At 40.2% G+C, this 17,206-nt stretch overlaps 1 protein-coding gene across 3 annotated transcripts in view; it reads left to right on the top strand.

Annotated features, from left to right (window-relative positions):
* LYN (LYN proto-oncogene, Src family tyrosine kinase) overlaps positions 1–17,206 on the top strand; it is a 92,383-nt gene that overhangs the window by 62,176 nt on the left and 13,001 nt on the right. For all 3 annotated transcript variants that reach the window (XM_077810256.1, XM_077810257.1, XM_077810255.1), the window contains 2 exons: positions 10,071–10,224; positions 11,687–11,818. In XM_077810256.1, the coding sequence (XP_077666382.1) occupies positions 10,071–10,224; positions 11,687–11,818 (286 nt within the window). The remainder of the gene's footprint in view (positions 1–10,070; positions 10,225–11,686; positions 11,819–17,206) is intronic.

The raw sequence follows: 17,206 nt of genomic DNA, 5'->3' as shown, positions 1-17,206 counted from the left end.
GCTTTAAATAATGGTAACTTCACAGCAAACCTGTCAGTAAATCTAGTGGTACAAACTCAGGTTTCAAGAACACAGACTGTACTAAGAATGGAGGGGTATGAAAAACATGTTTAATAAATTTTTCAGGATGTGCCTGGCTTGTGCATTAGCTTATGCTTCCGGCATTGGTTCATATCTCCATGCTTATCCTGAGCGAAAAGAAATTGGAAAGCTGTGTCTCAACATAAATAAATAAAAGGAAATTCCCATTTAACTGCTTAAGCCAAGACCAGCACATTTGCTTTGGTTGACACAGACTTGAACTATGTGTGACAGTCAAATTCACACCACTCTGGCAGGCTCTGTGCCAGCTTATTCCAGCTTCTCAAAAAAGAAAAAGCAGCAATAACATGAGGTTTTCTCTGTGCTTGTACAATCACTTTGCTGTTGCATCATGTTGACATTTGTCACAAACGCACAGCTCTTGGGAGGGTACTGTTTTGTGAAGACCCTAAAATAGCTGTGCGTGTGTGTGTGTGTACACAAACTATTTGAGAGAACCAGCGCACATTGCAGAATAACAAATTAACCAAGGGTTTATGGTGCAACAGGAAGAGAGTAAACAGGAAGCATCCAGAGGAATGGTCGTGGTGATCTGAAATGGTCTGTCAGATAGTGGGGTGTAAGAAAGAGAGAGGATGTGGTCATTGTGACCGACCGACAGCACAAAAATAGATATAGCACTTAATGGTCCTTAAAACCAAACACTTAGTTTAGCATTATTTGGTGTAAATTGAGTTGGCATTTCCATCACAAGCCCCACTTTCAGGGCTTTATAACTCTGCAAGTTTAATTCATAGTTGTTCAGGGAAAAAATCTTCAATCTTTGAAAGGAATGATTTAGATCTACAGAGGTTATAGTGTTTCGGTTGTTTCAGATTCTTTTTAAAACGGAACAAAACAAAACCAAAACATCTATCTAAAATAGGCCTAACTTTAATAGCTGGCATCTTTCAAGCAAACAGTTAAATTCACACCTGCTGTAATTGTACTGAAGCCAGTGGAATCACATCAAAGATTAGTTTAGCCAGCAGACCTTGGTTTGGGTTGTTGCCCTTGGATTTGATTGTTGTTTTAAATGGAAACTTTGGGCTTTCGCTGTAGGAGACCTGAGCTGAAATTCTGGCTTGGTTCACATGTACAACTATTTTGATCTCTAAACCTAGAGCCTAATAATACAGCCATAATTCTGCTGCTTTGTTAGCAGAGCATATAAGTTCATTGAACCACCCCCAAATAATAATAGCTAAACACATATTTCATAGTACACACATGCCCAGTGCACCTTTGTTTTAGTGGTCACCTGTAGACTTCAGGAAACTTTCTGCTGCCTATCCTTAGCACACACATTTAAAACAGTCATATCTTTGTCAAATAAAAAAATGAAATGAAAAAGAAACAACAAGCAACTTTGCAACTCTTCACTGAGAACTAAGTCTATACAAAGTTCAAATCTTTAGTCGTTTTTGCTTTAGCTTTGCCGAAAGAAAATTTATTAGAAATTTTTAAAATGGGAAAATTTTACCTTCACCCTCTGGAAGGGAGCTGTCCATGTTCCAGGTTGTGGGGGTGATGGGGTTGTTTGAGGAGGATGGAGGGAGGAGGTGGGGAAATCACCTTTTGCTAGAGTCCAATCACAGAGATTTTTGGCCTTTAAGGATGAGTGTCATGAGTGTGTGAAACCAGAGTGTTTTGTTATAAAGGCATCTGTTTTTCAATTTTACCTACAACTGATGCTACTAAGCACCAACATCAAAACAGGGTACAAAGAAAAGGAGGACTTGTGGCACCTTAGAGACTAACAGATTTATTTGAGCATAAGCTTTCGTGAGCTACAGCTCACTTCATCGGATGCATTCAGTGGAAAATACAGTGGGGAGATTTATATACATAGAGAACATGAAACAATGGGTGTTACCATACACACTGTAACAAGAGTAATCAAGTATGGTGAGCTATTACCAGCAGGAGAGGAAAAAAAGGGTACAGAGTCTTTTGTTGAATTCAGCAGTATAGAACTGGGCACCAAAGATGTAGAGTATGCCAGAAAGGATGTTTGGAATAATAATAGAGAAGCAAAAATCAGAACTGAATTGTCTTTCACAGATTCCCTTGCTAGCTTCTTGTTATACTACTATTTGTCTTGCACAGCTAGTAACACATCAGCTGACAATTTCCTTAGTCTGGTGCTCAGTCGCTAATGCAACTTACAAGAAGTACCACCTCCTGTAAACTCTTCTGCTTGTCAGCAATGTTATTGAGCAATTCCAAGGTGCCGTACATTCTTTAGTCTCCATTCATCAGTTTGGAAACTGTACATATTCCACCAACTCCTTTTGCAAGCTATGCTAGCAAAGCTTGTTAATATAACAGTCCGAAGCTAATCAGCATGCAGAATGTTTATGCTCTCCTGTCTCCATTCACAGCTGACAACCGCTTCCTGCATAGCAATGTTAACTAGCACAGCTAACAAGCTCTATTTGCTTCATTAGTGGATCTTATGCTTGATCCTAAGCTAATGGGCTCCTGAAGTTGCCAGGTGATGACATTTCCCTAGTTTCAGAGCTCACATGTGCTTGTGTTTACAAGCTCCATAACCTCTTGCTCCAAAGCTAGTGACCCAGTGTACTTTATAATCTCCTTTGGCTTCAAGAGCTGAGTTTCCAAATTCCTTTAACCATTTACTGCAGTTAGCTAGCTGCATACACATACAGCATCCATCTTTAACTGCATAGATAACTCTTAACAGAATTCCTACTGAATGTGCTCGGTCCTCCATTTTGAAATGTTCAAAGCATCGTTATTGTAAAAATAATCTTATTCAGACCTGTTTAACCACCCAGTCCGAGTTTGTAAATTCATTGTTCTATGCAGTGTAATTGTAGCTGTGTTGGTCCCAGGATTTGAGAGAGACATGGTGAGGAGATGATGTCTTTTATTGAACCAACTCCTGTTCATGAGAGACACAAACCAAAAATCCCCAAAATCTTGGGTCAATGTTCTAACCCTTTTTCAGTAGGAATAAAATAAAATAAACCGGAAGAGACATGTAGCAATTATTTTGTCATCACTCTTATCCAGCATTAGAGGTCTCAGGTTTTTTTTTTCCTGTTCCTTTTTTTTTGGTGGGTAACATTACATTCTGGTAAATGATTGCCCAACAAACTACTCGGTTTCATCTTCCTTAGTTTTGTGTGGGCGTTTTGCTCTGTTTAGAATACAAAGCAGCTGACCAAAGCTAGAAGAATACAGTGCAGCCTTCCCTGCCCAAGTTTTTGCTCACCTCTTTAACATAAACATTGATACAAAATGAAAATAAATATTATAAAAGGCCTCTTTAATAAGTTGTAAAAACCAAAACCAAACCTGGAGTACGTTTCTGAAGAGCTGTAGACTGCCATCATTGTTCACCATGCTGCTAACCAATTAACATCTTAGTCACACCAGGATTAAATCTTAATTATTTTTTTTACATAAACTAAGTCCACTTGATCACTATTTCTTCCATTGGCTAGACATTTGTGACCAGATCCCAGGGCAGCCAGCTGAGGTCACTCAATTCGGGTGAACTGCACAGAATGGGGCAGGCAATCCCCAAAAGTGGTGGATATATTCCAATCCTTAGATTTACCAAGCCAGCACAAAACAGCTTCTATAGTACCACACTGGTTTCTCAGAAGTCAACAACACAATTCCCTTAAAGTAACCGAGCCTCAGACCTCCACCTAGACACCCAAGTCAGGTATGAGGGGGATTTCTGAAAATCTTATTAATCATATAGAAAAGGTTCTACCAATCCCAAAGGATCGGATACATTACCTCCCAGGGTAATGAATATTCCAGACCTTTCCCAAATACACGCTTACAGCCAATTCTTATTAACTAAACTAAAATTTATTTAAAAAGAAAAGGGAGAGAGAGTTGGTTAAAAGAACAGTATACATACAGACATGAGTCAGTCTTGAGATTCAGATTCATAACAGAGATGGAGAGCTTTGTAGATGCAAAGAGTTCTTTCAGAAATAGTCTATACGTTATAGTCCAATGTTTGTATTCAGGGCGGTCCAGTCAGAACTGGGATCTCAGTCTTTATGGCTTTGGCTTAGGCTTCTGCTGCGTGAAATCTCAAGCAGATCTGAGATAAAAAGGAGTGGGACCCAAAGGTCTTTTATACAATTCCAGGCCTTCTTTGACAGGTCGGAGTCCTTAGTCGAACAATAGGCACTCGTGGGCTTTGAAGTGGACCCAGTTCCTAAGCATAGCTGGTAATTATTCACACAGATCAACATAAGGCAATTGCCTGTTTTTCCACCATTGGCAGATGATTTGCTGTACATTTCAAAGAGAGATGAATACAGCGATATCCTATATTTACAGTTCATTTAAATGTTAAAATGTTCTTTTGATCTCTGAATTAACAGAATACAGCATAGACATGGAGTGTTTGATTACATTTTTCAGACTGGTAGCCTGAATTACATTGTTGACCTCTACCAATATATATACCAATATAAATACACAAAAACACAAACATTATCTCCCCATATGTTTTTAAGGGTTGAATTTTAGTCATTTATCCTGCAGGATGCTTAACCCTTTCTGGTCATGCATCACAACATTACTTAAAGGAATCTGGTTGTGGTTAATTCTAGGCTAATAAAAATCCCATTTAGTGCGATCAGTACCTTGCCCCCTCACTGAAGGCCCTTCAGGACTGGAGGGTGCTCTTAGAACAAGATAATAATTCTCTTCCTCCCAACCCCCCAGCCCAAAATAGAACTCTTCCAGAGTTATGCCACCAACAGTTTAAACCTCAAAATCCAGCTGCACTATTGGCTTTTTTTACAACCCCAGATTCTCCCTGTGTAGTGTGGCTGCTTTGCACTGCCCTGTCCGTTCACTCAGACCCTGAAGTTTGGTATATCTGGCCCAGGAGTATGACCCCAGTTTAAGGGTGTCTCTAGTAGTATACAACTGACAATGGCTTTTATGCCAGGTTTCAGAGTAGCAGCCCTGTTAGTCTGTATTCGCAAAAAGAAAAGGAGGACTTGTGGCACCTTAGAGACTCACCCATTGATTTGAGCATGAGCTTTCGTGAGCTACAGCGCCACTCTTCTCCCTGCTGCAACAGAGTAGGGATAAGGGAATATGACTGGGATGCCCCAGTTCAATACTGATCCCCAGCTGTGTCTTCAGACTCTCAGAGCAGCCAGGGCAAATCAGAGCAGCTCTTTGGTTACTCTGTCTCTGCACAATCAGGATAATGTACAGCAGACAGTTAAGCCATCTTTACACACACATTCCTGACTTGCAATCTATACAGTTTGACAGTAGCAGAGGATAAGAACCTTAATTTTAAACTTTTTTTAAAAAGCCATTTATTAAATCTAAGAGGGAGAATTTAAAGGCTCATCTGAAATATGAGGTTCACATAGGTGCAGTGGCTGATTAAGGTGCTTGACTACAATCTTGTAGGTCAGGGGTTTGAGTCTTGCTTGATCTCACACTAAAAAGCCAGCTCAGGTTCATTCATGCAGCTGCAAATGGGTACCTCATCCATAGGGCAGTCAAAAGCAGTTGGGCATGATCCTGGCCACATTGCTCCCTTGTGTACCCTTGGCTATGAAACTGAGATGTCTTAAGAGTGTCAGCCTGAAGACCCATTGACTTGGGGGAACTTTGAAGTGAAACAACAATACTGAGCCCAATCAAATACAGTTTGGTAACACCAGGAATTCATATTTTTACATACAGCCTAGAAACAAAAAAGGAGCATGTGTTTAACATGCCATTAAATGCACATTATCTGTAAGTTAACATGCCACAGACAGCATTGCAAACCATGCTGAAATCACATGTTAGAGAAAACACTACTGCGAAAAAGATTATACACCTTTCTGGAATGGAAACCATAAGAACAGAAAGAGGACTGTGTGTGAATTGAAACACAGCGCAATCAGGGCTCCGAGGTTCTGCAGCCTTGTCTGCTCTTTCATGCTACTTGCTCCAGCAACATTCAGTACTGTCTGGTTTATCTACCATTATCTTTCAGCAGTCATTTTATTTAGCACTCGTAATAGTGCTTTTCATTTTGAAACTGCTCTACATACACTTACTAATTAATTTTCCACAACACCCCTGTGGCTGACTCAAGCATCTTCCCAGTTTTACAGAGGAGGGAACTGAGACAGAGATTACAGTATGAAGCTAGTCTAAGATCACAAAACAAATCAGTGGCAGAGCTGAGAAAAGAATGCTGGCTCCCAGTCCTATGCAATGTTGAGCCTGATTTACTGTGTACTTTCTATGTAGCTTTGCAGTAGGGAGGCTGGTTTATGGAATGGTTTATTTCTGCCACAGGATGCTGGATCGTTCAACATTCTGATGCTATGTACATAGTTTTACTGTTTGAAGATTGGATTTTATTTTTTAAAAAAATATTGTCCTGAAAGCCTGGCAATAATTATTTAAAGAGGGGGAATACTATTTGTTTAATAATCATAGTCATGCAGTATATGTGGAAAGTGTGGAAGTACTCCATATCCTAACTTGGGTTGCCAACCCTCCAGGATTGTCCCAGAATTAAAGATTGTCATGTGATGAAACCTCCAGGAATATGTCCAACCAAAATTGGCAACCCTACCTACCATATAGGCAATAAAATCAAAACCAAAGCCAACCTCATAGTCCTATCTAGAGTTTGCATGTAGCTGAACAACAGCTGTTTGGCTGCTGATTTTTGTGTGTAAACTATCTTTACATGAGTGGGCGAGAGTGACTTCATTTTCCCTTTTCATGCTCATTACTTGATTTTTACATATAACTCCCATGGTTTGTCAATGAAACTCAGTTTATTGTTATTATTATTATTATTATTACTATTATTATTATTATTATTATTATTGGAATATACAGTTTTTACAATGCTTGTGGAATCTCCTGTTTAGTGGTTGAACCTCTGTGTCACTGCCTCCGATGGACAGTGGATTATGCCACACCTGAGCATTGTTTATTTGTGTAAAAGTATAAACCATTTTTCAGTTACTTTGCTTCTTGCCCTCTCTTTACTTCTGGGGGAATTCTGCGCCAAAAATTAAAAATTCTGCACACAATATTTTAAAATTCTGCAAAACTCTGCATATTTTATTTGTCAAAATAATACAATATAATCATGCCAGTTTCAATTAATTTGGTAATTTATTTCAAAATACCTGTCAGCAACTATGTCTGTAACAACAGACAACAAAAAAGATTCAGGAAATGTTTTTTTTTACAAATAGATTCCTTACTAGGCATATTAATACAGAACTCTTAGTAATAATTCATTTAAATTACAATACAGAAGTGTATTTCTCTCACTTCTCAAAAGCAGTGCTCTAAGGCTTGGGGAAGTCCAGAGTAATGGAGGAGTTGATGGAGAGGGAAATAATTGCTAGGAAGGAGTCTGGATGCATGCATGATTTGTGCATGGTTTTTGAATTTCCACGTGATTCAGTGCAGGCAAAAGATTGTCCTGAAATGTCATGGAAAAAGAGTAATTTTGAGTTCAAAATTGTTCAAAATGTAATGGATTCTTTTTTTTTTTAAATAAAGGGCCAGATCCGCAACTGGTGTAAATCAGCCCTATTGATGTCAAAGGATCTGGCCCCAATATTTTATTGTGTTTTCTTTTCTTTTCTTTTTTAAGTTCCTTCCTACAGCTTTACTGGGATATTGCAGGCAGGGTTGTGGAAGTACATATAAAAATTAAAAGTCCCCATCACAGTCTGTATCCCACAGAGTTGTCCTGTTCACTATGCCACATTGACTGTTCCTGTTAATGTGTGCAGGGGAATGATAGGAAAGTTAATTCCTTCAGTGACATTGGTGCACTTTGCTGCCTGTCAGCTGAGTTACTGTCAAACCAGATAAAACCAACATCAGTACCAATTATAGTTTGCTCTCTGCTTCCTCCCAAAACCCAATTAATCCAACTTTGTATGGGGCTAGGGGCACAGAATTCACTATCCCAACTTATGGCCAGCCTGTAGGTCTCCGAAAAAGATCCTTTGCAGCAAGTAGTGCAAGCTATATCAGCTACTCCTTTCATGTTATTTGTGGATATGAAAAATTCTCACACATGCATTCTGTTCATCGCAAAATATTGGTAAAAATCCTTTTTTTTTTGGTTCAGCATGAGAACCTTTATTTCTGTTTTACAACTGAAACTGCACACGCTTGTATGAAAGAAGCAGCACGGCAGCAGTACATTGGTTTATAAGAAAATGCTCACGGGGGGTGGAAATGCTGTTATTTTTCCATTGCCTGCCCCCAAAAAAGAGGAACAAAGAGTGTGCAATTGCTGTTATAAATGCTTGCCAATGCACTTGGCTTGCCCGTCAGGGACTTTTTTATGTGATTAGCAGAAGTGTCTAATTTTTTTTTTTAAATTAGAGTCAGATGCTCTGTCTAGCACAAAATGGAGCAAGCTCCTGTACACCTGTGGCAGTTCAAGGGCAGCCACACAACATGCAGACTGGTGCTAACTTTCCAGCACTGACAAGGAGACCGCTAATGCATGGGTGGATTGGGGTTGGAAAAAGTTTCCTATGTTCTCTTCCTACCCCAGCATGCCCACAGAACAGACAGACAGACAGCCGTGTTTTCCCCATACAATAGGAAGGGCATTCTAACATACCATCCATAGGAATTTTGGAAAAGCAGTATCAGAGCAGATTAGTCTGTATAGTCCGGGCTCCTTGTTTGGCAGCGGCTTTCCAAGTGTGCAAGTTTTATTGTCCTCTACAGCAACTAGGACACACTTTGGTGGTGTATGAGTATCTCACCCTATGTTTTCACACACCATTTTAAAAATGAAGTAATGATCTTGGCAAATTCTGAAAAATCATCTCTGATAATTGCCAAAATATTTACCACTTTTAATTTGGTTTGGATAGTTATGAAACAAATTTACTATTTTTTTCTTTGTTTACCTATGAAATTAGGGTACATAAGAGCAGGATTTTGCCAAACATTCCTAGTGTATGAACAGATGCATACAGTAAATGGGAATAAGCACAAAGCTAGTTGAGGTCTGTATGATAATTTTCTTGAAAATGTTCAAATTTGTATTAGATATTATATTAGCAACCTGTGGAACTCTTTGCCAGAGGATGTTGTGAAGGCCAAGACTATAATAGGGTCCAAAAAAGAACGAGATAAATTCATGGAGGATAGGTCCATCAATGGCTATCAGCCAAGGTGGGCAGGGATGGTATCCCTAGCCTCTGTTTGCCAGAAGCTGGGAATGGGTGACATGGGATGGATCACTTGATGATTACCTGTTCTGTTCATTCCCTCTGAAGCACCTGGCATTGGCCACTGTCGGAAGACAGGATACTAGATGGACCATTGGTCTGACCCAGTATGGCCATTCTTATATTCTTATAATTTGCAGTTTTGCTTACACTTCAAAGTCTACTTTCTTGCCTAATCTCCCATTTAAAAGGGACACTTTGTAATAGGAAATCCATACAAAGCTTTTATTTATTTATTAATCCTATTCCATTTTATTATTTGAACATGTTAATTTATCACCAGTTTTTCAATAGGGAATTTCTGGGGAAGAAATCTCACAACATAATTTTAATATTTCTTTATTAGTATGAAGGCCCTGATTCAGGAAGGCTCCTAAACACATGCCTAACTGAATTCAGTGGGACTTAGCATATGCTTAAATTCTCTGCCCAATCAGGGACTGTAACTGGATGTGGCTGTGGAGGCTCCAATCCTGCAAACACTTATTCACACAAGCAGTCCTTTTTGGAATTCACCTATTGTGAATGAGGATTTGCAGGATTGGCCCGTACGCTGAAAGCTTTCCTGGGCAGGGACTTTGCCCCCATATATATGTAAAATGCTCAGCACATAGTTGATGCTATAATCATTAACGAAGGGGTACTGATGTGGTAAAGGAGAAGAGCTCATAATTGCTTAGGATGGTACAGTGTGCTGCAAAAATACCAAAAATGAAAGCACTACTCTTTTTACAGATTGCAGAGGGAATGGCATATATAGAAAGGAAAAACTATATTCATAGAGATCTGAGAGCAGCTAACGTTCTGGTTTCGGAGTCACTGATGTGCAAAATTGCTGATTTTGGACTAGCCAGAGTAATTGAAGATAATGAATATACAGCACGGGAAGGTAAGTATTCATGTATATTTTTCAGCTCTGTAAAACTCATTCTGTTAAGAGCCACAGATTTAGGCATTTGTTTAACATAAAAATGAGAAGCACATAGCACAGAGTGAAAAATGCCAGAATAATTTGTTAAATACGGTGTTCTAATGACAACGCTGTTCTTAAAAATTACTCTGTCCCCTCGTTCTAGATTGTTCAAACTAGAAAGTTTATGAAAAGTACAGTTTGTACCTGCTTTAAGCAACACAATAAATTTTACAAATCAAACTAGTAAACTATTCGGCATAACATAGCAAAGCTTTTCATCTTGTTGAATTAGACAGTGAACTGAGTTTTTCTTAATTGCTAAGAGAAAATGTTAGTATTCGTTTTATCCTCAAATGCATAAATGAGACATGCTTGAACATCCTTTCCACAATAGAGGTGGTAAGTAGAAGTGAGAGGATTTTAAAATATGGTTAGATTCGCTCTGCACCAGCTTGCTTGTGTAACATAGTTGGACATGAAACAGGATTAAATCAATTAAACATTATATTGGAGGTGTAGACCTGCCTAATTCTGCATTTCTTACAAAGGCAAAACTCCCAGGGAAGTCAAGATTCTATATATGGAGTGGAGTTAGTTAGGGGTAATGACAGCGATGCAAACTATTTGAGTGGCACAACCTTTACATGAAAACTCTCATCTTTATTCTGAACTGATAAATGTAGGGGACAACAGAGCATAGACACTGGTGGGTTGAAAATTGATGTGTAATTTTTATTTTTTCCTTCTAAATTTGTAAGTAAATGTAATAGTTGTGAAAGGTGTTGGGCTGACAACACCACAGAATGAAGTCTTCCGTTCACTCATGCAGGAATAGCATTTCATGTCTGCGAAAAGTTTTCCCCACACGATCATTCCGGTTGGTCTGAAACAACCGCTGGGGTGAGAGAATAGATTAGTTCAATCTTGTGCCCATTTAGGGTGGGATTGGAAAAGGAAACTAAGGAAGTTAGATACTGAGTTCCTGACTCCCTTAGGTTCCTTTGAAAATCCCAAATTCGATTCTTAACTTCTCTGAGACTTCCAGGAGACACACAGGGTGTGTGAGAGTACATCATGGTGGCTCCATCTGTACAGTGCTTAGTTTGTAATGAAAGAGGTGCTAGGACTCAAGCAATTTTTTTACATTCATAACTGATGCAGCAAGCCCAGAAGTGCTGGGGCTATGAACTGCCAAGCCTAGAGGTGCCAGGGCTCAGCCCTGGCACAAATTAAGCACTGCATCTGTACAATAACTCTTGGACAGGAAGAGGAGCTAGTACCTTCTGAGTCCCCTAAGATAAAGACAGGATTTTGTACTAAATGTCACTGTATGCCCTATACTTAATGGAAATAATAGGTGAGTCTATAAGATATGTTAGTAGTTATATTTTTCAAGCAACATATGTACTTGGTTAATTGAGAATGTATTGTTTCTTAGGTGCAAAATTCCCTATTAAATGGACAGCACCAGAAGCAATTAACTTTGGTTCCTTTACTATTAAGTCTGACGTGTGGTCCTTTGGAATTCTTCTGAATGAAATTGTTACCTTTGGAAAAATCCCTTATCCAGGTATGGACATTTGTTTATATATCATTACATGGTATTCATATTTTGATGCTCTTTTGAAGAGTCACAGAAAATAGTTAACTGAGGGGGGGAAGTGAATATCTTACAATAATGGCAGCATTGTGGACCTGAAGGGTGCATACTGCAGGCTAGATCAAAGAATTTTGAAAACTCTCAGCCATTTTATATGTACCTAACACTGCATGCAACTTTTTGGGAGCTTTAAATCAGCAAGTTATGTGTAATCTAAAATACAAACCCTGCACTGGTTTATGTACTCCAATGATGTTAAAATTGTCGTAAATGCTGACTTCCAGTAACTGTCACTAAGCCTGATTTCCCAAAGCTCACTTCACATGGTTTAATGATCGACTAGACCGGTGATGTTACACGTTCTAGGGCTGTGTATCACTGCTATTTGTGAGTAATGAAATGTTGCTCTTGAAGAGGTGGAATTTCAAATGAAACCTACTAAGCAATTCTGCTGTTACATAAACAGTCATAATATTTTGTCAGCATTAGACGCTACAAAAGAACAGGAAAGCGGAATCTAGAGAAGGGCTGATTTCCCATTGGAATATTGGCACTTGGATGATAAGGTAGCTGGGACATAAGGCTACGCTGGAGGTTTCTTACATTAGGCAGACCTCATTAAGCAACCTAATGTTGATCTGTTTTTGTTTGAAGATATTTTTACAGGAAAATGCATTAGTTACGTAGTTTCCCTGGGTTAAGCAAACAGAAAAACCTTGTATAAAGGTGTTAGATAGATAGATATGACTAACAAAAACCTTTGTTAACGCTCAATTAAGGTTGCCTTGTGGAACCTCATGCCTTTCCAGAGCGTCAAGCACAGCAAAACTCAAAACAGCTGAAAACCAGGAAGTAAAGAGTGAAAGTAAGGGTGATGCTAACACAACCTTAACTCTGCACTCTGGAGCTGGCAGCAGCCACTGGGAATTATTTGCATGCACAGCAGCTCTGTTCGTGGTGTTGGTCTAGCTGTGTGGCATGGTGGCAGGATTAGTGGACCAACTTGTGGGATGTGTGATTGTGATATGAGAAGACTGGGGGGATGGGGGGGAACACGGTGGCTATTTTTGTGTGGGGGCAGTTAAGCTTTGCTCCCTGTCTTCTTCCCAGTGTGAAAAGAGGTGCCTTGAGAGATCCAGTATGCCTCATTTCAGCAATGGGCTATGTAGCTTATGCCAATAGTGGGGCAGAAGTGTCTTCTCGCCTTGGGGACAGTGAGGTGGGGTACGAGCATGGTCTGTGGGTAAATGGAAGTATAGTATGAGATGGCATCCTGTGTATAAGGGTGAAGGGGCTGTAAAATTTAGCAGAGGTAGGGTTGTGGCGTGAGCTGTGTTTGAGTAAAGGGCAGGCGTAGGTAGCTCTTCTTCAGTACATCGCACCTCAGCAAATAGAAGGTGTTAGGCTCTATCTCACATGGTGACGTGCCTTGTCCCCTGAGTGTTCTGCACTATCTACAAAAGCAGAGTGCAAGTATAAATGGTATGGGTGTATTGGGGAGGATCTCAAAGAGGGCAGAGTTAAGGTTGCATTAGCACAGACTGTATTTCCTGGTTTTCAAAGGTTTAAATTGGTGTTATTTTCAGGGTTTCTAGATTCTGGTACACAGACAGGGAGCAGGGAGAGGGGTTCAGACCATGCCCTGGAGAGGCAGGGCCCCCAAATCCCAGAGGTGTGTGCCCAAATCCCAGTGCACACACCAGGGCAGGGAAAAGGTCTCAGACCACCCAGAAGGGCAAGCCCAGGAGGGGTCAGGGAGAGAGTGGCAGGACCCCTCCGGTCCTGGCACACAGATGGGGGGGGCAGAGGGAGGCGCTAGGGGCCCCTCCGGATCCCGGCATACACAGCAGGGAAAAATGTGAGGCTGACAGCCCCCTTTCTCCTAATCCTCCCACTGCCACCTATCGTCATGTCCCAAATCCTAGTGTCCATCCCCACCCTGACCTGAGCCCGCAAGCCCCACTCCCTCCCCTTGCTGCAGCCCTAAACACCCCTACCTCATTCCACTCTTCTCTTCTACCCCTTAATCTCCTCTCATCTCCCTGCACTCCCTACATCCCCTGCACTGTGCAGCAAATGTATGTGTCATTTCTTTTGGAAAATAGTATGATCCACTTCTGAATGATCTGCTGTAGTCCGATTATATTTCCCGGAAGTTAAAAACAAAAAACCAAGAACTGTCACTGTGCAGAAGCAGATAGCAGCAACATGCCTACAGATCTTCCTCAGACTTCTGCCAAGGGTACAGTCTGAAGTTACAGTGCTGGGGTTTAGCTCAGGTTCTAGGTCCACCGGAGGTCTCCTCAAGCCATCAAGGTCATGTGAGATCAGGCTGGCTGGAAACTGTCTTGCCTAGTCTTTTTCTGCACATGTACATTGCAGTCTGTTTGGCCTGTGAGTGTTTGTCGTTCCATTCTAGAAAGCTAGACTGTTCCTTTAATAATGTTTTCAATATTGCTTCCCCAAAGGGGAAGTGGATGCCATGCACTAGCTGAGATAAATTGTTCAGTGAGCGAGAGCCGCTGGGGGGATGACCAGAGCCATGGTTTGAGCCCCAGGTGTGTGCAAAAAAAAAAAAACCAACAAAAAAATCTGAATCTGTAGACTTTATGAAATGCTTTTTTCCCCAAAGGGCTGTATCGAGGGAGCCCCTTGCTCAAATGACCCCACATTTGGACCATTTCCCTACCCTGTAGCTCCATGAGGCACAGGAAATTTCAAACCAATCTAAGTAAGCAAGCAGAGTTTAGAACACTTAGAAAAGTCAGCCTTTAAACAGGAAGAGGTTCTCAGCCTTAACTATAGCTGAACTGGTGCTCCACCACAATATATAATTATTCATCTATTTCCCCTGGCTCATGCATCATTTAACAACTCCCCAAGCACTCCAGGAAGCAGAATGCCATTGTGTAAATACACACTGAGCTTCACCTTTTGAGGTTCTGAAGAGTTCACTTAAGAATCACCCATCTTCCTGAGGGAAAGTTGGGAAGTTTAACCACACTCCTATGTACCCAGCATCTGCACTTACTGCATGGTATAGTTTTGAGGAAGAAGAATCCTAGAGGCCTTCCATCTTCCTTCTTAATATATTCCAGGGTAGTTGACAGCTGCAGATACCCATTCAAGCATAGGAGTTCCCAGCAATGCCTTCTGCTAGGTCCTACAGCTCTGGCTGTTTAAACTCTGAAAACACTCAAAGCACCACTGTACAAGCGTTTCGGAGCTTTGCGTCCCAGACTGCATGAAGCTTCAAAGGGCTAGAACAGGGAGTTCAAGCCCCGCTGGGCTAGAATGGTGGGAGCAGGCCTGCCATCCCCAACTCCATTAGGGGGGCCAGACTTTCCAGTTGCTCCTCTAATGAGAAAGAGGGGGAAGGGTGAGTCTCCATCAGATTAGAACAGGGGGAAAATGTACTGACCAGGTCACCTCCAGAAAAGGTAGAGCGAATGTAGGTATGTTCAGTGCTCCTGAAGACTCTGATCCAGCAAACCACTTAAGCACATGAGTGGTCCCATTGAAGTCAAGAAGTACTGAAGTCAGTGGGACTGTTCACATGTTTAAAGTTAATCATGTTTAAATGCTTTGTTAGATAAGGGCCTGAATATGTGAATGGGTAGCAGGCCCAGCAGACACCCACTCAACATACTAGCGTGAGTTAATCAACCATTAGGCGCCACTTCCTCAAGAAAGTATCAGGTGGAAGTTGTGTGTGGTTGGACGATTTGTGGTATCCTCCCTAAAGCTGAGGTAGTCTGATACATATGCTTATCATAACTGAACCCAAACGCTTAACATTTTGAGGGTCACCCAATTTACCTATCCGTGGGTATCGTGAAGTTTGCTATTAAGATGAATTATAATTGTGAAATGTAAAAGCTTCTAGCCCTGATTAAAAGAAAAACCTAGAACCTCTCAAAAAATGTTTGTTTTAAAGTTTCGCAACAAATTCTATTTTCCATCTTTACCTCCATAAAAGCAGTGCCATGCTGCCATTTATGCTTTGTTCCAGGAAAATATGTGGAGTATATTGACAGTACAGTACAGCGTTCCACCGGTTTGATTTTAAACTAGTGAGAGAAAGGGTGTCCTTTGAGAAACGTGTGGACAATATCCCCCCCGAGGAGTTCTTTTGTTTTGTTTTATTTTTTTTAAAAATACCTAACACCCAGTGCAGTCTGATGCATACCACTGGAAAAATAGTAATTCTTTGCAGGTATTTTTATGAGCTACATAGATAATTCATATATGTCAGGGATGAATTAATTGTAGCCAGAGATTGGAAGGGGAACTCCAACCCTTACATCACACTGTTGGCAGGTTTAAAAGGCTCCCAAGAGCTTTCTCCAGCACAAATCTGCACAAACTGGTGTGTGTGTGTGTGTGTATATATATATATAATAATCTTTGTTTCATTTGAAGAATTGAAAATACAAAGTTAAATCTCCTGGTTTATATTGAAAATGTGATATGAAGAGCCAGCATGTAACCAAAATAACTGTGGGACCGGCAAACAGCTGCGAAAACACAGCTTAGCACATTAGTCAGGTTAGATCAAGTCTAGGCTATAACACTCCAGGAAGAAAAGTACGTCCTAACTTTGTCCTACCAATATTTAGTAGCCAGGCAAAGATAGTCCCTCAAGAGTAGAAATAATAAATAGTATAAAATAAATAACTAAAAATAATCAGCTCTAGTAAGAATACCTTACAACATTTTTTTACTAATAGTTGAAAACTAGCTAACTAAATCTAAGGTCTTATATGCAGTCAGTTTAAAGCTCTGTGAGATGATTTGAATTATATTTGACAAGGGGTTAACACCAGTGTGAAGGGAGTATAAACATACAATTTGGCAGAAAGCATTTACAGTCAAGAAAACTGAGTTTTTGTGAACTCTGTTTCTAAGTTCAATGGCTATTTTTCTTCCTGATAATCTTGAAGTGATTAGTGGGACTTATAGTTACAGAAACTATTTTGAAATATAAAATGCAAATATCTGATTTTGTAGGCAAACAATTTGAACCAGTTGTTGAGAAACTAATTTCCAGCTGATCGTACAATATGTCAAATATTGGATACATTCAATGGCATCATCTGCTCTCTATTACACGTACCTCCTTTCAGATCTAGATTCTCCCTCCATACCTGTGATCAGTTACTCCTAACAATCACCAATACTGGATGTTAGTAAAATAAGAGGGCTCAACATAAGGAATTGGTTCTGCATCCTGCCAAGTTTAACGGCTAACGTTTGTTAGCACTGCCTCAGACTCATAAGTTAGCATCCTGTATAAGATTATGAACCGTGTAAGAGATGTGCATTCAGGATGAATTTCAATTAAATAATATATGGTTC

The sequence above is a fragment of the Eretmochelys imbricata genome, chromosome 2, assembly GCF_965152235.1.
Source record: "Eretmochelys imbricata isolate rEreImb1 chromosome 2, rEreImb1.hap1, whole genome shotgun sequence".
NCBI classification, from domain to species: domain Eukaryota; kingdom Metazoa; phylum Chordata; order Testudines; family Cheloniidae; genus Eretmochelys; species Eretmochelys imbricata.
The sequence above is the reverse complement of the archived record's forward strand: the minus strand, read 5'-3'. Positions and strand labels throughout refer to the sequence as shown.